A 24,070-nucleotide genomic window follows, 5' to 3' on the forward strand; every position below is an offset into this window, starting at 1 on the left:
TTACAGTTCAAATGAAGGTATTGACTATGCTTCTATGTGAATTTCAGATTTTACTTGATTATATTGATTTAAGGCTTAATTTGATTGATTTACATATATACATATATGTTTTTGGTTTCAATATATATCTATATTGAACAAAATGAATTTGATGATTTCTTACGAATTGTTTTTGGATTGAGAAATCTGTTGCAGTTATTGATGTTATTATTTTGGATTGAAGTCCAAATATGATTTTTATGATACAAATGGCTAATTGAAGCCAAATGATTTATGATTATGAAATAGTTTGGAATTTGATTGTGAAAAGGAAATTTGAGCACGTTATGATTTTATGATTTTATATCCATCGAGAGTTATCCGGATCGGTGGTTTTATATTTGAAGACCATGTTCAGTGAGGGACATGGCCTGTGTACACAGTGTGAAGACCTATTGGGTATGGCAGCGAAGTGTTGGGTAAGACCATATGGGATAGACAATGTTAAGAGACGTCTCGACTATATATGTGGTTATTGATTGATACTTAAGGGGAGAAACTCGAGGATGGATATAATGTTTTAAGTTCATTTGGATTATGTTTTCGGTTATGATTGATTTTGATATAAGTTTTACGTTTGCTTGAATACGATTTGGTTTGATAAAACACTTATTTGATTACAATATTTTATAAGGTTTTGAACTCAAGAATGGATACAAGATTATATATTTTTATGGTTTTGGTTTACTACTTTGACTATATTATGAACTTACGTTTTGAGTATATTTTATAAGGTTTTGATTAAATCCCTTTATAAAGGTATATATGTAGCTATGTTAAGTAAAGTTGGTTTTTATGGTTGATAGTTTCTTACTGAGATTTTTGTCTCACATTTTTAAATGTTTTAATGTTTTTAGGTGAGAAAGTACATGATAGAGATAAGGTTACCGACCGATTAGGCAAGGAACGGAAGTTGTTGCTTATTGTTAGAATTGTGGTTAGAACTTTGGTATTACAATTGTAATATAATGATATTTGGATAAATTGGAGACTTCTAAGTATTGATTATGATCTTTCTATTTCACGCCCGATGCCGATTGAGGTCGTTTAGGGTCGGGTGTGACAGTTTGGTATCAGAGCTCTAGGTTAAATTCTTCGGACCTAAGATGGATAGTAATTGAGGAATATGAATATTTGGTGATAGCTAAGAAATAATTTGGAATTTTTCGAGGATTGAGTAACTAGCTAATGAGGTGTAAAAATAAGATTTGATGGTTAGCAATATCTAGGTGTATGAAAAATAGTAAATTATTTGATATTTGGTGATATGGGTTATGAGTAAATCATAACTTTGAGCTAGAGATATAGAGAATTGTCTATATAGGTGTTGCTGGAAAATCAGATTCATACTTGAATCTTGTGATGCATTTTTCGACCAGATAGAGGCCGAATCTTTCATAGAGTCCTAAATGAAAGTTCTTTATTATTATCTTACGTTTCCAGGGGTTTTTGAATCGCCTTAATCGGACTCCGTATGAAAAAGTTATGCTGGAAACAACATATGTTGGTCATTTTAGCTTTAAACCAGAATTTGGTTTTTGTTTGATTTTTCTCCTTAGTATGACTTGGAATTGATATTTGAGAGTTTAATAGTGGCTGAAAAATATACGTATCTCAGATGTGAAGTAAGGTTAGGAGACTTTGAAATGATATGATGAGTTTTGAAGTTAATATATATGTGATTAAGAAAGCGAAAGTGTGGAGATTTCAATTAATTGTTTTGTAGGTTGATTATAAATTGGAGATTATGATAAGAGTTTAACAAGTTATGAAATCTTAATTGGAATAAATGATATCCAAATTCCAGGTACAGATCTATTGTTGAACTTTATCAGGTTGGGGTTTAGAATTATTGAGAGTTATATAAATGATGTTTAGAAAGATACCGATAGTAGTGATCAATGAGAAGTAAAGTGTGAGAATATATTTGATGTTTGAGGAAATAATTAAGATATGAAGTTTGAGGACAAAATTTTTCTGATCTTAAGCACACTTTGAGGTAGGAAATTAAGAGATATGATATAAGAGGATATATAAGTTGATAATTGAAATTTTGTAGTACATATATTGTTAATAGAAGTTATTTTTAGTTGAAGTTTGTGTGATTATGGTTTAAGTTTATATAAGGATCAAATTGAGTGTTTATAGGTCAAATAAGAAAATCGAATGATATTATAGATTTATTGACTTTTATGGGTGTAAAGGTATTATTTGGAGTTTGGAAAGAAAAAAAAACATATTAGCTTGATTGATTTTGAGGAGTTAAATGGAGAATTATAAGAGTAATGTTGATCTTAAGAGTTTATGAAATGATAATGACTCTTATTAATAGGAAATTGTATAATCATAATGAGGTTTATATTGGTGATGTTGATATTGATGTTTATGAAATGACTCTTATAAGAGTGATAGTGATGTTGATGCTAATGATTGAAGATTATAATATAAATTGTTATTGGAGTGAAAAGTTATAGATTTAAGTATTATTATGATGAAATATGATTATAGGTGTGTAATGTTTATTGATTCGAATTATTTGAAGTTTAAGAAAAATATAATATCACACATATTAGCGGTTCAAAAGTGATATTTTTGAAGTCTATAGAATTTGGAGATAGGTAAAATATATTTGATATATATGCAATTGATGGAATCAATTGTGATTTAAATTTATTAAAGTGAACTTTGGTGTATGTTAGGAAGATAGGACTGATATTTGAAGTTTTATTGTGGATTATGACGATGGAATTAATTAGGTTGAAATTTAGAGTTACTAAGAGTTATGTAAAATGGTTACAGTGATGTGGATATGGATAAATCATTGAATTAATGGAAGGGAACATTACAATTTGTGGTCTTTATGATGATTATGAGGAATCATGGTTTCGGAAGGAAATTAAGATAGATTAGAGAATGTGAATTTCGAGGACGAAATTTCTTAAGGTGGGGAGAATTGTCACGCCCGGATCTAAATTTTTAGAATTTATACCTTGATAGTACTATATATTATAATTATTAGGTGTATGATTTTTAATTTGGTGCTATAGAAAAATTTGGAGTTAATTTGAGGGTTTTATGTGTAAATTAAAAGTTAGGATAATTTTTAAAAGATTACATAAAGATGGAGGACCAAACTAGATATTCACCAGATTTGGATATGTATATACGGAAGAGGTGGGAGATTAGTTTCATATTTTCTTTTTATTTCTTTTTTCTTTTCTGCTTCTTTCATTTTTCGTCATTTTTATCGTTCTTCGGCCGTTTCTCCACCGTTTCTTTGATTTATGGAGATTCGACCGTCCGAATTACTCGAAATTGGAATCATAGTATCCTTATACATAGATCTAAGTCTTAGCCGAGAAGTTTTTGAGTTTCGACAGTGTTTGGAGATAAATGTCTTAGACAGAGTTTAGAGGCGAATTGAACGGGTTTGTGGTCTTTAATTAGTAGCCAATGTAAGTAATTATCAACTATATTTTGAGTTTTATGTATATAGATAAATATATATCAAAGATTTTTCAGAAAGTGATATTTTAAGGTTATGCAGGAATTTTGTAAAATTGAGGTTTTTCACGATTTTGCTTTTATTGTGAAATTACGGTTCAAATGAAGCTATTGACTATGCTTCTATGTGAATTTCAGATTTTACTTGATTATATTGATTTAAGGCTTAATTTGATTGATTTACATATATACATATATGTTTTTGGTTTCAATATATATCTATATTGAACAAAACGAATTTGATGATTTCTTACGAATTGTTTTTGGATTGAGAAATCTGTTGCAGTTATTGATGTTATTATTTTGGATTGAAGTCCAAATATGATTTTTATGATACAAATGGCTAATTGAAGCCAAATGATTTATGATTATGAAATAGTTTGGAATTTGATTGTGAAAGGAAATTTGAGCACGTTATGATTTTATGATTTTATATCCATCGAGAGTTATCCGGATCGGTGGTTTTATATTTGAAGACCATGTTCAGTGAGGGACATGGCCTGTGTACACAGTGTGAAGACCTATTGGATATGGCAGCGAAGTGTTGGGTAAGACCATATGGGATAGGCAATGTTAAGAGACGTCTCGACTATATATGTGGTTATTGATTGATACTTAAGGGGAGAAACTCGAGGATGGATACAATGTTTTAAGTTCATTTGGATTATGTTTTCGGTTATGATTGATTTTGATATAAGTTTTACGTTTGCTTGAATACGATTTGGTTTGATAAAACACTTATTTGATTACAATATTTTACAAGGTTTTGAACTCAAGAATGGATACAAGATTATATATTTTTATGGTTTTGGTTTACTACTTTGACTATATTATGAACTTACGTTTTGAGTATATTTTATAAGGTTTTGATTAAATCCCTTTATAAAGGTATATATGTAGCTATGTTAAGTAAAGTTGGTTTTTATGGCTGATAGTTTCTTACTGAGATTTTTGTCTCACCTTTTTAAATGTTTTAATGTTTTTAGGTGAGAAAGTACATGATAGATAGAAGGTTACCGACCGATTAGGCAAGGAACGGAAGTAGTTGCTTATTGTTAGAATTGTGGTTAGAACTTTGGTATTGCAATTGTAATATAATGATATTTGGATAAATTGGAGACTTCTAAGTATTGATTATGATCTTTCTATTTCACGCCCGATGCCGATTGAGGTCGTTTAGGGTCGGGTGTGACAAAAATATTCATTGGTGTGCCTGGAATCGTCTATGTCAAAGCAAAGAGAAAGGTGGATTGGGTTTCAGGGACCTCCGTGACTGTAACACTCTCTCCTTAATTGGGAAACAAGGATGGAAATTCATGGATAGCCCCCATACGTTGGTAAGTCGTTTGTTCAAAGCTAAGTATTTTCCTAATGTACCTTTCCTCTCTTCCAGTCTGGGAAATAATCCCAGTTTTATCTGAAGAAACGTGTGGAGCTCAATTGAATTACTTGAGAATGGGGTTCGTTGGCAGATTGGGGATGGTAGAACAATGGTGATATAAGAGGAAATTGGGTAACACACAAAATATTACAAAGAGTGACTTATGTCAATCCCCGCCTACCGTACAATACTAAAAAGAGTGACTTACGGCTAAAAACCCCACATCAGCTAGTCTAAATATGTTTTGACACAAAACTTTACACAGAGTGAATTACGCTAGTTCCTCACTACCCAACATCACTGTAGGGCGTGACTTACGACTAAGAACTCCAGATCTGTCACTCAAATATATTTTACTAGAAAGCTTTACAAAAAAGTGACTTACGTCGGTTCATCACTTCCATATATACATCAGTGTAGAGAATGACTTACCATTAAGAATCCCAAATCCGTCACCCAAATTGATCTTTAATGAGAATGTTAGGGGTAAAATTGATGTTGTTTAACAACGTTGGGAATAAAATTACATAATTTCATATGCTAGGGGTAAATCTACACTTTTCCAAAACAGTAGGAAAATTTGCACATTGTCCCTAAATTTAATGACTCTACTTCATTACATTTACAATTAGAGAGTGTTTGTTTCAGCTTTTCGGAGAAGCGTTTAACATTTCACTCCAAACTGCAGGAAACATATCGTTTAGTTAGGTTTATATAACCGCAGTGTTTAGCATTTTCTCTGGAAATTGCAACGTTTTAGAGCTTTTCATGAACAACTGTTTGTAGATATTTGTTATTGACAAAATTATCCTTCTTATTTCTACAAAATATATTTCTTCTTTAACATTATTTCTATTTCTATAACATAATTACAAAAAAAAAATGATTTATTGCATTCAATAATTTTTAATTATTTAGATTATTTTTATTAGTTCGTATAATACTAACATAAACATTTCAATATAATTTTACCAAACATTAATAATTAAGCAACTAATAACAAACAGCTAACAACAACAACAAACACCTTACTGCAGCTGTAAACAGCTAACAACAACAACAATCATTAGCTAATAGATGAACCAAATAACCCCTCAAATTCATTACTTATAACATTGAGAACTTCTTCCGATCAAATCTATTTGCCAAACAGTGCAATTAAAACAAAAATGATCCATTAACTACACGTAATGGTTACGTTCTAGGTTAAATATTAGGACTGAAATTCCTAATTATAAATATATATGTTTCAATTGCAATTATGTCATTAAATTTAATGACTCTACTTCGTTACATTTACAATTAGGGCTCGTTTGTTTCACCTACTCATGTTTGTTGTTTGCTGTTACTGATAGGTAACCGATATTAGTTGATTTTTCTGTAAAAAATAGGTGTTTCGAATTTTTACTAAACCTTTTTTGTCTCATGTTTAGACTTAAAAAGCAAAAAGCAGTTCCGAAAATTGAAAACAAACTGTGACTTAGTATATGAATTTAATTAAATAAAAATTGCACCTAAAAATTTGGCAAGATAAATATATAACTGAAACACTTACATTTTATTTCTTTCAAAAAAAAACAAATACTTTTTTTTGAATAAAAAATAACGATAAATTAATGAGCCGAATCTTGGCAAAATTGTAACAATGAAACAGAAACAAAACTCAGTAATAAATTAAAAAAAGAAGGGCGAGTGGATAAACGAGAAGACTGTGCTAACACATGAGCCATCCCATTCGCTTGCCGCCGTATCCATTTGACTGAGTAAGAGTTATTTGAAGTGAGAATCGATCGTATTTGAATAATTCTATCCCCAAATTCAGAATCATTAACAAATGTAGAATTTATAGCATCAATTACTTGTTTAGCATCAGATTCGAAGACCACGTTCCTTATTCCACCTTCTTCTAGCCATTGCATAGCCTGTAGTAAAGCTTCGGCCTCACATTCTCTTGTTGTCGGACAACATAACAGACCCGCACATCTCCCTGTTACAAACTGCCCATTTGCATCCCGTACTGCTGCTCCCATCCCTGCACGACCATCAGCGTTAAAACATGCGGCATCAACACAACACGAGAGAACTCCTTCCGACGGCGGATGCCAAGCCGTGCAATCAGCAGATGAAATATTTCCTACTGCTGTATTTTCGATCTGTTGCTCTCCCGTACCAGTCCGATTCCTCAAGGCATTAGCTTCTGACCAATCATTAAGTACAGTACAAGCTTGAGCCACAATCTGATCTGTTGTGCGAATCTCATACTTCCAAATACGGGTATTTCTAGCTTGCCACAAGCTCTAGAGGTGCATCAAGAATGATTTAACAATTTGTTCCGGGGCTACTCTAATTATATTATGAAACCATGCTGTCAAGTTCTCAGCCACCGCTGCCTCAGCATTAATTTGATCTAGAAGTCCCGCCTTCTGCCACACTCTTATAGCTCCTGCACATTCAATAAAAAGATGCCATCCATCCTCCCACGGTTCATTACATATCACACAATTACTACATACCTGTAATCCGCGAAATTGAAGATTTACACGCGTGGGGAGACAATTGCGTGCTAGTTGCCAGCCAAAGTACCGGACCTTGTGTGGAATTTCAGCATACCATAATTTTTTCCATGCTCCCTAAACATGAAATCTATCTCCTGCTTCCATCTTTGTAGCCAGTCGATAAGCGCTTTTCACCGTGTATCGTCCTGAAGAATGGAATTGCCATATTAAACGATCCTCAATACTCAAAGTACCAACAGACAGTTTATGAATTTCCGTAATATCTCTATGCTCGAAAATTTCCTCCAACAGCTCTTCATCCCAATCCCTGGAATTATGGATAAACAAATCATTAACTTTCAAATACTCCAACCCTTCCACCATAGGGGTTCGTATATATCCATCCTCCTCATCACGCAACCATCTCTCACTCCACACATTTATAGATTGACCGTTTCCAATTTTCCACCGGACTCCTTCTTTAATAATTAGTTGAGAACTCCAGATACTTCGCCATATAAAACTTGGTGAATGCCCCAATGGGGCTCCCATAAAATCCCCTCTTGGATAATATTTAGCTTTAAAAACTTTACTAACAAGCGAAGATGGATTGGTAAATAACCGCCATCCCTGTTTTCCCAACATAGCAAGATTAAAGGCTGTGAAATTTCGGAAACTCAGTCCTCCCATCAATTTTGGCGCACATAATCTGTCCCATGCCATCCAATTCAGTCCTCTCCCTTCTGACTTTTTATTACCCCACCAAAACGAATTCAACATTCGTTGTAATTCCTCAGCCGACGATATAGGAAGCAGGAATACACTCATGAAATAAATTGGGATGGCTTGACCAGCTGCTCGAATAAGTGTAGCTTTACCAGCTTTTGATATTCCTTTTCCTCTCCAGCGTTGTAGCCGTTGCCATAACCTGTCTCTGAAGTGTGCAAAGATTGCTCGTTTTGTTCTGCCCACCAATGATGGCAGACCTAGATATCTTCCCGTATTCAACGAACTAGTAATACCCAAAATGCTAGAAATTCCTATAGCCAGGTCTTCTGCCACATTTCTACTGAACATGATTCTAGATTTTTGAAAGTTTATAGCTTGTCCCGAAGCTAATTTATATGATCTGAGTAATTGTTTTAACATTCTAATTTCAGAAATTGTAGCCTGGCAAAATAAAAATGCATCATCAGCAAAGAGCAAATGTGAAATCGCAGGCGCCCCTCGCTTAACTCTGCAACCATGCAATAACCTCCTATTCTCAGCTGTAATCAATAATGTTGTTAACCCTTCAACACAAAGCAGAAATAAGTACAGTGATAGTGGATAATTAACAAAAATTTATCAATCATCGTATTTTATTGTCAGTTAAATCAGATTTAATATATTCCAATTATATTAACATTCTTAACATTTTTTAATAATTTTATGTATAATTAACAAAAATTTATCAATCATCGTATTTTATTTTTTAATTGGTGTTTTTTTTCTCAAAAATTTAAAATTTATTATCACTACAAAATTAAAATGGTCTTTTTTCATTTCACCAAAAAATACAAAAGTATCCCGCACAAATAGAGGTGTGCATTGATTCAAAACCGAACTGAAAAAATCGAATATCAAAATTACTAAGATCGATATCGAATTGGATAATATGTAAAACCGGAATACTCAGTTTTAAACCGAATTTAATTAAAAGAATAAAAAACAATAAATAAAATCACTATATTTCCTTATTAGATTTTTCTCAACAATAAAAAAAATTAAATACTTTTAAAATATTTCTATATTAGCTTATTATCTGAATAATAATAGAAAAAATAAATTTGTAAAATTATATATATATATATATATATATATATATATATAATAATGTAAAATATGTATAATTCGTCGTGGTTCAATTATTTATTTTTTTTTTGTAATTTTTATCAAATCGAACCAAATCTCAAAATATCTCTAATATTAAAATCAATGTTGAACCGAAATGTAAAAAAAAAAACGAACTGAAACATAAAATTTAAACGGTTCAGTTTGGTATATGATTTAAACTGAACGTACACCTGGATTTTTTTTATTATTTCTTATTTGGGTCAACAGTTTTTCATTAATTTCGTAAACAATGCAACAGTTTTTATAGAATATAAACTTGAAACTAACAGTTTTTCTTTCAGGTCACATTTATTTGGTAACCAATGCAATTAAGACATTAATGATTCTTAACTATATGTAACGCTAATTTTACCTTATATAAGGAAAATAAGTGAAAAGCTTACGCTAATTTTACCATTAGAGTAAAAAAGCAAAGCAACTTTTTTTACTGATCTTCTTCTTCTTCACTCTTCTCGGACACTGATCTTCTTTCCTCTCTTCCGGCACCGATGGGAAGAACAGAGCGGCAACGTCCAAAATCGATACCGAACATTGGCAAAGAGCCAAGGAAGAAGAGATTTCCATTTTTAGCGGTTCATTCACTCGTGGAGGTAACGAGCGATGAAGAAGGGTTTAAAGGAGCTTGGTTTGAAGCCAAAATCCTCAAATCCTATCTCAATAGGAAACGTAAATTCTTAATCCAGTACAAGAATTTAGTTTCCGAGAAGGATTCGAATGAGCTACTGAAAGAGACTGTGGATGTTTCTTTCATCAGGCCTCTTCCTCCGGCGCCCGAGGCCGATCAGATATATGAGGTGGACGACGTCCTTGATGCGTTTCATCGCGACGGGTGGTGGAAAGGAGTGGTGAGGAATGTTGAGTTGCGAATGTGTTGGGGAAAGTTAAGGAGAAGGTATACGGTGGAATTTGAAAATCCAAGTGATCGATTCAATTATAGTGGAAATGCTTTGAGGTTTCACCATGATTGGATTGGGAGAAAATGGATTAGAAGCCCTAGACAGAAGGTGAATTTCTCTATCTTAAATTTGCAATTTCATTTGCTTGGAATCTAATTAGTAGTTTCAAACTCATTTGAACCATTCAATTTTAATGGAGATTTTCCGAGGTTTCAATTTGATTGGAAATTGCAAATTTTGAAGGTGGTTTGTTCATTTGTTTTTCTGATAATGAGAAGATTAGGTTTTCTTTTTTTGGTCAGAACCATTTCAAACTTTGCTCCTTTTATTACTGAAATCAAATGAAGCAACATTTGCACTTGTCAGTTGAATTCTGCTTCTTCTTTGATGGAACTTTGAATTCTGATCTCTCATCTTAAGGAAGCTTCATCCTAGATCTGAGACTGATCCATCCTGAAATGAAATGGCAATTAGAATTTTATTCTGTTAAAACGTTGTTATCGTGTGACTTAGAGGTATGGGTTCCCCTCTTGTCAAAAATTGAGAGGAGAAGGTTTGCTCCAGGACACCCTTATGGTGAGACCCTCCCCGGACCCTAGCTTAGGGACGCGTAATGCACTGGACCGCCTTTTTTTTTTAAATTATGTATTATGTATTCAAGGTCAAGGATCCAGCAGCTTGATTAGGTGGAATATATGACATGTTTTTCCTTTTGGCTTTATGCTTCTTGATCTCTGCTTCTGCTCATTTGGAAAGAAAGCTTTAATTGCATCTGTTATATTTGATATAGGTTGTAATGCCAACTGCTCTCACTATATAGGTTGTAATGCCAACTGCTCTGACGATTTTTCACAAACTGTTCGATAGAGTTTTGTTCGAGTCGAGATCAGTTCGAGCACTAATGAATCTAAAGTTCGGCTCGGTTAAAACTCGGTCGGATTCTCTCAAATCTCGATTTGAGAGAGCTAGGGTCGAGATATTAACAAGCTAATACTGACTCGGCTCGTTTACACCCCTACCCCCTAGTGAAAACAATGAACGGAACGGAACTTATTGGATTTTTGCATTATTTGTCTAATTTGCAGAATTACATCTAGACAACTGATAAACTTGCCTTTGTTTCAGGTATTACCAAGAGGAACTCATGCTGAAGAACAATCAGCTGATGCTTCCTTATTTGTGGATTCAAGCACAGCAGACAATCATGCTGAGGATAAATCTTCCGTTAAGAAGTCGAGGAAGAATCCGGTAGGGGATTCAAGCCCTTCCTGTGCAACATTAACAAGTACGAACCTCAAGATGCCAGCACCCGAAACTAGTTCTGTAAGTGCTCCGCTTACCTCAGGCAATCCTTCTTAAATATCTATTAGTTTCAAATTTTTTGATAGGATAGGAATGGTTTTGTTTATGAATGTAGCGTCCTAATCGACAAGAAGCTGGATCGGGAAATGAAATGACAGAGTCCTCGAAGAAGAGGAAAAGAGAACCGGATTCTCAAGTTACGGGGTATCAGATTCCTACTGCATGTAAGCACACTGCACATATATTTAGCTGATGAGTGTCAGTTTCGTTTTACTTATTGAAAAACCGATGTTTTGCAGCTGGAGAAGACACGACGAATGAGCAGCCTTTCGTGAAGAGCTTATATATGTGGAACCACATTGATGCTCTAGAAATCTTCCGTATCCTACCACAGAAACCACACTTCAGTTTCTTATCGGATAGCAACAAGGAGACTCGTGAAGGATCAGCTTTCGGTCTTATGCTGACATTTGCTTCCATGGCGGAGAAGGTAACCAAGTTACAGATTGACGATCCAAGAAGTCGTTTTGACAGCTATGTGGAAGCTCTTGCCATGCTTGAAGTGACTGGATTCGATGCTAAGGTAATGGCTGATCGTGTTAACGAGTTGTTGGTTCTCAAAGAACAGAAAGAACAGCTTGACAATCGATCAAAGAGATATCAAACTTCGATTGCAGATTCTGATGCGAGAAAAGCAAAACTGGAAGAAGAAATTGCTGCAATCGACAAGATGATGTCGACAAGTGATTTAATAGTGCAACAAGCATCGAAAGTTTCAGAGATGGTGATGGAAGATTCAAAGAAGAATCTTCTACAACTGAAGATTTCTTCTCTAAAAATTATCATTTCTGACTTGGAGAATAGATTTAAAGTTAAGTCCGTAGCCCCTTGGCAGAGAGTTGTCTAGAGCCTTTGCAGTGGTATTTTCATTGGGATAATTTTGTTCGGAGTTTAGATGTATTTAGTGAAAACGAAACTGTATATAAACATAGTCTACCTTGTTATAATAGGATACATAGGAATTGACTGTTAGTTTATGTTTTTTGGTTATGTATATACATTTTTTTTATGATAGTTTATATTGTGATATAGATAAAAAAAATTCAATGATATATATAGTTAAATTTGTTCGGATGATTTTTTATTTAATACTATAATAATGTAAATTTTACGTTTATAATATTAATAAGGCTCGATAGTACAGAAACTATGAATTGTTGTTGTTATTATTTGATTAAATGAAATTTAAATCAAACCATGTATTATAATACCAATGTTACTTAAAAAGAAAACATAACATGAAATGAAATGCAAGTTTAAATTAACGTTTATTTGATGGTGTAATTTTAAGTTTAATTTAATGGAAGATGAGTATTTTTTTACGTGTAATTTTATGTTCTGACCCCTGAGGATGAAATGTCTTTAAACTTGATAAAATATTTGAATTTTAAAATTATTTTCTTTCAAGAGATGGAGAACGTATGATAAAAATTCAAAAAAAGTGAAATTCGTATGATACCACGTGTTTTCTATGGATAAATTTTACAACGAATCAAAATAGTGCTATATACCACTTCATGGGAGATGATTAGTGTAACGAAAAAAATTATGTACATATGACATTAATTGATTTGGAGTATTCTAATTTTTTTTTTGTATTTACGATATTTTTGATATTTTTAATTTATAACCGAGTGATAATATACCATAAAAGTGGAGAAAATATAATGGATTCATTTTTATCTTTTAAACTATACATAATTATTTAAATAATTATTAATTTTTTTTAAATTATTACAGGCTGTTCTGTTTTTTTTTTTTTTTGTTATTTTAGTTGCTTTTTAATTAGTAATTATTATAGAATAATAATAATAATAACAATAATAATAAGTTATATGAAAAAGAAAAATTGGGAAAATTACACAGAAAAGCCTTTATAAAAAGTAATTTACAGTTATAGCAAATCATATTTTGCATTTTGTCAATTAGGAAGTTATCAATAAATGATTGGTTAGAAATGGTTAGAAAATGTTAAAAGATGATAGAAATTCAAAAATATTTGATAGTTTTAAAATAAAAAATGAAATATCTGATATAATACTAATAAAATTATTAATTTGATTAAATTATAAATATTTTTATCATTTCTGATCTTTATGTAAAAGACCCAGAAAAATTCCCACCAGACCCAGATGTGATTCGAACCCATAACCTCCCAATGTATAGGTAAGCTCTCAGCCACTAGGCTAAGAGCTTCACCACCTCATTCCGATTTATATAAATGTGTCTATATGCACTGAATAAAAAAAACTAAATATTATTAATATTTAACTTATATATACTTTCAATTCAATGAATGAAAGTGTTTTAATGGATAAAACATTCAGTTTAATCTATATTTAGTAATTTTAAACTATAATAAATAATAAATAGTATTAAGTTGTGATTATTTTTGCTTAAAAGATGATAAACTTTGATTCTATTATTAAACGAAGTGATGATAAACTTTGATTCTATTCTAAATCTTAATGTTGATTAATCTTATAATAAGAAAAGATATAATGGTCCCCAATTTGAGCATATGGTTGTCATTAACACTAGAAATTGATTGGATTGAACAACTCAACTCTTTAGGTGGGGATGAATGGAAGAAAGAAACTATATGAATTGAACTTAGTTCAATTGTTTCTAAATTGAAATGAAAGGAGTTATTCCAACTCTTAAAGGTGTTCCATATAAATAGATATATGAGTACCTATGCTTTATCTAATAATTGAAAGTGGCGGAACTAGGATCCTAGATGCTATGGGTTTAAAAATCCTTACTTTTGAGCAGCGGCTGAAGAAATTGCAATGAGTGGAACATCGGTGTGAAAAGAGGTGAAGGTCGTAGGCAAGGGCATAGACAGGGGGGTCTGGGCCCCTCCGGCCACCGAAACCACCTTGATCCCAGGTAGTTTCGTCCCCCTATTTAAAAAAAAATATTGGGGTGTTGAATTTGTCCCCCAAAATGGCCCATTAAGTATTAGACTTGTCCAAAATTTTAATATTTTGGACTTATTAGATACTCCCTAAATCCAATTTTTTTTTATTTTTTTGGGTCTGTTAGGTCTTTTTAAATCCAAATTTCTAATTTTCTTAGGTCTGTTAGGTCTCTCTAAATTCAAATTTCTAATTTTTTTTTACCTATTAGGCCTCCTTAAATCCAAATTTCTATTTTTTTGGCCTGTTAGGTCCTCATTAAATCCAAATTATTTATTTTTTTTTGGCCTGGTAGGCCCTCTCAAATCAAAATTTTAATTTTTTTTTTTACCCGTTCGACCCTCCCTAAATCCATTTTTTGACTCTTAAACAAAATCTAATTTTGAGAAATTGTATATTAATACTTAAAAATTGGTTCTTAACCATTCAAATTATAACACGCAAAAAAAAATTGAACAAGTTTGATTTAGCAATTTTTTTTTTTTTACGAATGCATGTGTAAAATCGGTCCCCAACCAAATAATCATGTATTCGCCACTAGTCGTAGAGATGTCTGTTGTTGTGAATTTCAAAGATTGGGTTAGATTTTTTTTTTTAATGTTTTATTAGGTTGGAACGAGATCGTTTTATTTTGTTAGAAAAAAGATGAGTTACAAATTGAACTCTATGGTTATTAGGAGCAAATGAATTTAGGTGGTATTTGTTAAAATTTAAAATTAAGTGTTGAAAAAATAAGTACTTAATTTTAAGTACTCAATATTATAAAGGTTGAAAGTACTAAATGGTAGAAGTGTTTGATAAATACTAAAAATAAATACTGAATTTGAAAATATCATAATGTTCAGTTTAAAATTTTAAGTTAAATATTTTGACTTACCAAAATAAGTGATTTTGTTACTTAACTTAAGTTGTGTTATCAAATAAGGTTAAACTCAATAATCACTTAATATATTAATTTCAAGTGTTGAAACTTGTTATCAAACAGGGCTTCAGTCTTAATATACAAAAGATTACAATCTGAAGCCTAACATTTATTAAATGGTGCAATTTCAAGTCTTATTAATGAAACGTGAGTTTTTTCATGTACAATTTAAAATTCTGGCCACCTTCCAACATCCGGCATTTTGTGTTAATGAAAAGAATTCATCTTCTATTAATAAGGCTTGAAATTGCATTGTTTTATATGTGAAGGCTAAATTTGTCCCTCCTTAACAACCATAAGGCTAGATTTGTACTTTATCAACATATATGGTTATCTTAAAATGACCACTCAATTTCAATTTGTCTCAATGAAATCACTCAACTTTGAACTTTATTTCAATTAGGCCACTCCACCGATTTTGGTGGTTAAAAGACATCGAAATAATGATATGGGTGACACGTCAACATGAGTCAACTCAGATCTTTGATCGAAACAAAACGAAACGTGACAGCCACGTGCCGCATACGTGGATGTCATATGTCGTTTCAGTTAGATATCTAATTTGACTCATATTGACTTGTCACCCATGTCATTAATTCGATATCTTTTAACCACTGAAATTAGTCACTGAAATCGCTAGAGTGACTTAATTGAGAAAAAACTCAAAATTGAATGATTTTATTAAGACAAATTGAAGCTGGGTCACCATTTTCAATAATCATATAAGTTCAAATGATGCATTTAACCCTAAGTTGAAATGACACTGTATTATTTTGGTTAGAAAAAATGAGTTACAAATTAAACCCTATGGTTATTGGGAGGAAATGAACTTAATCTTAACGTATACAAGATTGCAATCCAAAGCCTAACGTTTATTAGATGGTAAAATTACATCATTTTAAACGTTAAGGGTAAAATTGCTCCTGAATGTAGTATATTGCACGTTTGCTCTAGATTTTGTTTAAGGAGAGAGAACTCTTAACTATATGGACTCGTTTGTTCGCGGAATAGAGAGGGAATAGAATAGCTATTTCCAAAAAAATAGCTATTCCCACCTTTGGTTCAATATTTTTTATGGAATAGTTATTCCATGGAACCCATATTTCTTGTTTTCATGGAATGCTATTCTTTAATTTATCAAAGAAATAGCTTAATCCTAATTTTGTATTTTTGTAATTTATAAAATTACCCTTCATTAAATCATCAATCTTCTCTCTCGCCCATTTCTCAAATCCTATATATTTTGGCGAATCCATAATTTATATCACAAAAAAACGTGAAAAATGAGAAAAACGGCTAAAAAATGTAAAAATACGAAAAATATAAAACACAAAAACGTGAATAATGTAAAAAACTTACAAACACGAGAATATGAAAAAAACGCGAAAAACATGAAAACGGGAAAAACAAGAAAACGCAAAAAAAAGCAACTACATGAATAACGCGAAAAAGTAACAAAACACGAAAGATACTAAAAACGTGAAAAATTACGAAAAACACGAAAACATAAAAAATGTTAAAACACAAAAATTTGACAATACATGAAAAACGTGATAAACATGAAAATACAAAAAACGCAAACAAAACACGAAAACGTGAAAAATTACGAAAAACACGAAAAAGCGTGAAAATACGGAAAATACAAAAACGCAAAAAAACAAAAGCACGAAAAACGGAAAAACTAGAACGTGAAAAAACAAAAAAATGAAAAAAAAATAACATGAATAACACGAACACGTGACAAAATGCGAAAAATACGAAAATATGAACAAACACCAAAAACAATAAAACTTAGAAAATATGGAAAAGCGTAAAAAAAATGCAAAAAACATGAAAATATGAGAAAACGTAATAAACACATTTTTTATATTTTCGTGTTTTTAATGTTTTTCGTTTTTTCACTTTTTGTCTTTTCACGTTTTTCTGTTTTTCATATTTTCGTGTTTTTAACATTTTCATGTTTTCCACATCTTTTTATGTTTTTTTTTTGTGTTTTTTTGCATTTTCTTGTTTTTATGAGTTTTTTCTACATATTTTTTCTATTTTTGCGTTTTCATAGCTTTCCATGTCTCTATGATTATGTTTTTATTGTTTTTTCGTTTTTAAAATTTTTCATGTTTTTTCTGTCTTTCATGTTTCCTTTTTTCTGTTTATATATAGGGTAAATTCCAAAAAAAAAAAACCTGTGGTTTGGCCGATTTCCAAAAAAACTCTTGTGGTTTGTTATTACAAAAAAAAGGACAGTGGTTTGCGCCGTTACCCGAAAAACGGAAAATGACTTAACGGTGTTAAAATGCTGACGTGACACAGGGGTAAAGTTGGAAATTCGAATTTTTTATATTTTTTTATGTTTTTTTATTTTTTTCTCTCTCCTCTCCTTCTCCTTCCTCCTTCTTCTTCTCCTTCCTCCTTCTTCCTCCTTCTTCTTCTCTTCTCTTCTTTCTTCTTCCTTCTTCTTCTTCTTCCCCCTCCTTCATCACCTTCCTTCTTCTTCTTCTCTCCTCCTTCTTCTTCCTTCTTCCTCCTTCTTCTTCCTCCTCCTTCTTCTTCTACCTTTTTTTTCCTCTTTTTTTTAAGTTTCGGAAATTTTCACATTTCTTCGGAAATCTGGAAAATTCCAGATTTCCGGAGAAATCTGGATATTTCCAGAGAAATCTGGGGATTTCCGATTAAAAAAAAAAGAAAGAGAGGAAGAAGAAGAAGAAGAAGAAGAAGAAGAAGAAGAAAAATCGTTTTTTCCAAATTTACCCTTCGCCACGTCAGCATTTTTAACACTGTTAACCCATTTTCTGTTTTTCGGGTAACGGCGTAACCATACTCCTTTTTTTTAGTAAAAACAAACCACAGGGGTTTATTTGGAAATCGGTGAAACCACAGGGGTTTTTTTTGGAATTTATATATATATATATATATATTAAAATAATATGTATTAAATATTTGAACAATTTATTCTTACCAAAAAAAAAATATTTGAACAATTTATAGTAATAATTAAAATTTTAAAAGAAATAAGACATTACATTTGAAGGTAATGTTGTCTTTTGAATAAAAAAAACTATCTATTCCATTCTATTTTATTCTACCAACCAAACATAAGAATAATTATTTCTAGGAATTTCTATTCAATTCTTTGCTATTCTATTCCATTGGAATAGTCATTCTATTTCATTCCATTCTATTCCATGAACCAAACGGCACCTATTTGTATATTGGTGGATCAGATTGGATCTACCTAGATTTGAATGTTATCCGATCCGCAATATATTTATATCAGATCGGGCTGGGATCGGGTTGGGGCATTAGATTACGAAAACTAATTTTCTAGCTTTAATCCAGCTCCTCCAACAAATATATTTATATTAAAAAAAAATTAGAATTAAAAAATGATGATGAACAATTAAAATGCATCAATTAATTTAACAAAGTCAATAAACATTTTTTTTAATTTATATATATATATATATATATAAAGAATGGGTCAAATACATGAATATCATAATTAAGTACAAAATTACAACTAAGTCATATCACCAAACTTAATTCTTAATATGTCATTATTTTTTATATATTATACCATAGTTAAAAAATTCTAGACTCCAATTCATAAATCATAAATCCTAGAAAATATATTATAGACTTTTAATTTATAAATTCTAATCCTTAAAATATATTAAAAGTACTGATTTTATTAGTTTGACATGATATTATTGTAACTAATTATTAAAATTATGACATGATATTATTGTAAATAATATCATGTCATAACCTAAAATTATGACATGATATTATTGTAAATAATTATTAAAAGATGAATTTCTGTATAATTATAGGGGTGATCAGAAAAGCTTGGATTTTTGAAAGAGTTGTACGGATCTAAACAGCCCAAATGTTAAGTATGTTTATGAAGCCCATCCCATGAATGATGGGCTTGGATGTACCAATGGGCTAATTTTCATTGTTTTTGTCATTGCTGTAATTTCATTTATAGTAAGCATGGTTATCAAAACCAGACAGAATCGGTAAGAATAAATGAACGAAAACTTTTAGTAGTTTAAGAAGTGACTAAGATTTTCTTGGAGACAGTTTTTAACCGGAACTCCAAAAAAATTAACTTAAAAGTCCAACAAATTAGTGACTTGGAGATGCTTACGGTTACAAAACTCCTATTAACATGGTAATAACTAAGTCTTTCACATTCACATATAATTTGATAACAATTTGTTTTTACAAAGTGTTTAAAATGTTTATTATATTACTGATATAATTATAAATAACCAACAAAAAAAAATATACGAAAGTAATTCAGTTTATCGATAAATTTATTTGGAAGGTCAAATACGACAATTAAATAATTGTCAAACCAGTTCGTTTAAATTTTTTAATATATAAAGTTAAAATTAATTTTGCTTAGAAACGTTAAGATTAAATTTATATTCGTTCATACATTATAGTCAAATTTGAACTTCACGTGAAAATGTTATGGTCAAATTTCTCTTATCCATGTACCGTATAACTACTCTCACTACTTCTTTCTAGGGGAAATTACACAGAAAAGCCTTTATAAAAAGTAATTTACAGTTATAGCAAATCATATTTTGCATTTTGTCAATTAGGAAGTTATCAATAAATGATTGGTTAGAAATGGTTATAGAATGTTAAAAGATGATAGAAATTCAAAAATATTTGACAGTTTTAAAATAAAAAATGATATATCTGATATAATACTAATAAAATTATTAATTTGATTAGATTATAAATATTTTTATCATTTCTGATCTTTATGTAAAAGACCCTTTCTTTCTAATGCGGTTGATAATATAATAGGGCTTTTTACATGAAAATTATATTTAACTATAAAATTACAACTAAATCATATTACTAAAATTAATTTTCAATATGTTACTATGTTCTACGTATCATAAATAAAGTATGATTTTATACCTCAATTTAAGAATTTTAGACATCAATTCATAAATCCTAAACCCTGAAAAATAAGTTCCAGGCTCCTAATTTATAAACCCTAGTTCTTAAAATATATTAAAAATAATGATTTACTTAGTTTGATATAATTGAAATTATTATTTGACATAATTGTAGATAATTTTAGTAATATGATTTAGTTATAATTTTATAGTTAAATATGATTTTCATGTAAAAAAATTTAGGCATAACACTTAGTTGACTCCTTAAACTAAAGTTTCAAATTCAATTAGAACCTTAAACTACTAAAATCATCAATCAGGTCCCTGAACTAAGCAAAAATCTTCAATTGAATCCACATCCTAAGCAGAAATCATCAATTAGGTCCTTATCGAAAATCATTCGATTGAATAGTTTCAGATGTTATTCTAAACTCATTTTGAACCAACACAAAAATCATTATAGTCAATGTCAAATAGTCACATTTTTTTTATTTTAGGATAGAACGAGGATTCAATTGATAATGTTTACTTAGTTTAGGGTTTCAATTGATGGTTTTGATAGTTTGGGGTTAGGGTTTTAATTGATGGTTTTGATAGTTTGGGGTCGTAATCGATTTTGAGGTTTTAGTTTAAGGGGTAAAATGATTGAATTATTATTTGTAGATGAATTTTTAAAAAATGGATTTGTATGTATTTTCCCTGTATAATATCCTAAATGGTTGTTGCTATTTTTTTTGTTAAAAGCCCAATTAATAGATCATAAGGCCCACAGTCCTCAAAATACTAAAATTCAAAAGGCTTTTTACACAACTAATTTTTAAAAAAAAAAATTAAAACATAAAAGGAAGAAAAAATCAAAACTAAATTTTTATATTTCAAAATTAGAAAAGTATAGGAATTGAATTGGACACTAATTGATTTTCTTTTTTTTTTAATAAAAAAATAATGAATGAATTAATGAGCCCTTAATTGGCAATAATGTAACAAAGTAGGAGAAACAAAACTCGATAACGAATTAAAGAATAAAGGACAAATATTGAAACGAACTGACTGAGCAATTGCATGAGCCATCCCATTAGCTTGTCACCGGATCCATTTGACTAAGTAAGAGTCGTTTGCAGAAAGTAGATCTTTGCATCTTGAGATTGTATCACCAAATTCCGATGCCTCAACAGGCTGCCTGCAATTGATTGCATCAGACACCATTTTAGCGTCAGTTTCAAAGACCACTTCCTTGATATTGTTGTTTTTCATCCATAGTATCCCCTTTAACAGCGCTTCGGCTTCACTTTCACGCACATGTGGACAGCAAGCAAGTAGCTCCGATCTTCCTCCAATGAAATTACCATTGGCATCTCGCGCCACTGCCCCCAATACCACACAGCCCGCTTCAGAAAAAACAGCTGCATCAGTGCAGCAGGAAATAATCCCAGCTGAAGGCGCATGCCATGACCTGCAGTTCCGAATCCGAGCTGCTGCACTAACCTCCAAATGGATTGTTGCTGATCGAATTTGTTTCGCTCTGATCCAATCACCGAGCGACAGTTGAGCAACAAAGAGAATCTGCTCCGGAGTCGTTACTACATACTTCCAAACACGTTCATTCCGAGCTTTCCACAAGCTCCACAAGATCATCATGAACAACGCCCCTCAATCCTGTTTATTGACAGCAGCATTTTATTAAACCAGTCTGAGATGCTCTCCGCTCGGTCCGCCTGCTCCTGAATCAGACGCCAAAGACCAGCTAGCCTCCATACCCGACCTGCACAAGAGCATTCGACAAAAACGTGCCATTCATCCTCCCATTGACAGTTGCAGGTGACACATTCATTTCTCAGCTGCAGACCTCGATTTATCAGAATAACACGGACTGGTAAGCAGTTCCTTGCCAGCTGCCAACACAGATATCGCACCTTATACGGTACCTCCATTTTCCACAACTGTTTCCATTTCCCTTCTACATGATGTTGTTCACTCCCTTCAAGACCTCTTCCCACTCGGTACACACTTTTGACCGAGTAGTGACCTGATGAATTAGCTTTCCAAATAATCGAGTCCTCCACATCTCCTCTGCTAATAGGCAATTTTGTCATTTCTCGGATGTCTCTCTCTAGGAATAACTCAGTTAGAAGCTCATAGTCCCATTCTCGAGAATTGGGGATAAAAATTCAGCTGCTCAAGCCCCTCAATCGTCTGAGTCTGTATAAGGCCATTTGACTCATCCCTCAACCACCTATCTTTCCAGACATTTATAGTTTGCCCTTCAATCCCATCCATGCGCCTTCTCTTGCGCTCTTCTGTAAATTCAATCCCTTCCTTTGGGGTAGCCCTTCCAGCAGCAGGACTAGCCATTTGCCCTGTTTCAAAAATGCTTGTGCCAAAGTTACTAGTCAAGTGTTGGAGATTCTGTCTAGGAATTTCATAAAGGTTTGATGTTCTTGACACCAACTCATTAGGTCCTGAATTACTCCCCGTGATACTTGACGATGCCCTAGTGTCTTCCCTCAGCCAACGCTCTCCCCCAAGCATGTTCTGACGTCGAGCTGGTGCTCTAAGGGTAGTATCCCATAGTCGGACAACCTCCTCCTCCTGACATTGGAAGAAAATGTCGCAGTGCCAATCAAGGTGACCAATAAGGCCACAAATGAAGCAAAAGGTCAGTAGTTTCTCATACCCGAAAATACAGTTTATCCAATCTCCCCCTGCCTTCCTAACCTTTTTGTCTCTTTCAAGTGGTTTTCTAACATCAATGCAAACTCTGACTCTGAGAAAACTCTGATTGTGCGTCCAAACGTTTTTTGGATCAACTGCTACATATGTGCCCATGAAATTCCCCAGCGCTTTAGCAACCATTTCAGAGAACAAGCTTGGCGGTAATCCATAGATTTGCACCCAGAAGTTTGCATGAGTCAGTGGTGCCTCAGAAGGAATTTCTCCCTCTTTCAGAGAGTGCAGCAGTAGAAGGTGGTTATCGAAGGTCCACGGGCTATTTTCCATAACCCATTTCAGGTCGTGCTGGTGATAGAAGCGGAAAAGTATGAGCTTACCTCCCAGTTCTGTAATCGATAATCCCTTGCCCGGCCTCCAGATGTTCGCCATACGGTGCTTGAAAATCTGGAAGTTGAAATTTCTATCGGTGATGAGCGAACCCACCATACACAGCTTATAATCGGTTGGGGCTGCGTCTTCGGTTGATCCTGAAAATTCGAATACATCGTCTATGATTGTAAGGTTCTGCAATTCGGCTTCCATGGTGACTGTCGATTCTAGATCGAGAGGGGTGGGGTGTAAAACAGAGAAAGGAAAAACCCTAGCCGCTGATGCCAAGACTTCTCAACAGGAGGAGTGTTCTCAACAAGAACAGAATACTACCGTAGGACACTAATTGATTTTCAAAAAATATAAAACAGTAAGAAAATTATAAAAAAAAAATAAAGGAATAAAACTTAAAAATATTAACAACAAAATTTTTAGTGTATTTGAATAATATGTATGACAATATGGTACATTTTCTGAAATTTCCTGAAATTAAGGGAAAATTGCAATTATCAGTTTTTGATGGGCTCATTTATATAGAAACAAGTGGGTATTGACTTGTAAGAGCATCTCCAATAGAGATGCCTAAAAGAGTGCCAAAATTTACTAAAATATAGTATTTTATTGTCTCTTTCATCCACGTCATTTTTGGCAACTTTTATTTAAAAAATGCTCCAATAGAGGTTGCTTGAAAAG

The 24,070-nt window shown here is 32.2% G+C and overlaps 1 protein-coding gene across 1 annotated transcript; it reads left to right on the top strand.

Annotated features, from left to right (window-relative positions):
- Nucleotides 1–9,610: 9,610 nt before the first annotated feature.
- LOC136206669 (DUF724 domain-containing protein 8-like) lies at nt 9,611–12,720 on the top strand. Its single transcript, XM_065997812.1, has 4 exons — nt 9,611–10,319; nt 11,337–11,534; nt 11,629–11,737; nt 11,813–12,720. Exons 1-4 carry the CDS (start codon nt 9,804–9,806, stop codon nt 12,418–12,420), a joined length of 1,431 nt encoding a protein of 476 aa, XP_065853884.1. The 5' UTR covers nt 9,611–9,803; the 3' UTR covers nt 12,421–12,720.
- The last annotated feature ends 11,350 nt before the right edge of the window (nt 12,721–24,070 follow it).

Source organism: Euphorbia lathyris, chromosome 9 (assembly GCF_963576675.1).
Source record: "Euphorbia lathyris chromosome 9, ddEupLath1.1, whole genome shotgun sequence".
Classification (NCBI taxonomy): Eukaryota; Viridiplantae; Streptophyta; class Magnoliopsida; order Malpighiales; family Euphorbiaceae; genus Euphorbia; species Euphorbia lathyris.

What these genes read in the sequence shown, in the direction of transcription:
- LOC136206669 (XM_065997812.1), top strand. Translation starts at nt 9,804, where the DNA reads ATGGGAAGAACAGAGCGGCAACGTCCAAAATCGATACCGAACATTGGC. An exon ending in CAGCACCCGAAACTAGTTCT is followed by an intron (nt 11,535 to 11,628) that starts GTAAGTGCTCCG and finishes TTATGAATGTAG; the next exon opens with CGTCCTAATCGACAAGAAGC. An exon ending in GTATCAGATTCCTACTGCAT is followed by an intron (nt 11,738 to 11,812) that starts GTAAGCACACTG and finishes GATGTTTTGCAG; the next exon opens with CTGGAGAAGACACGACGAAT.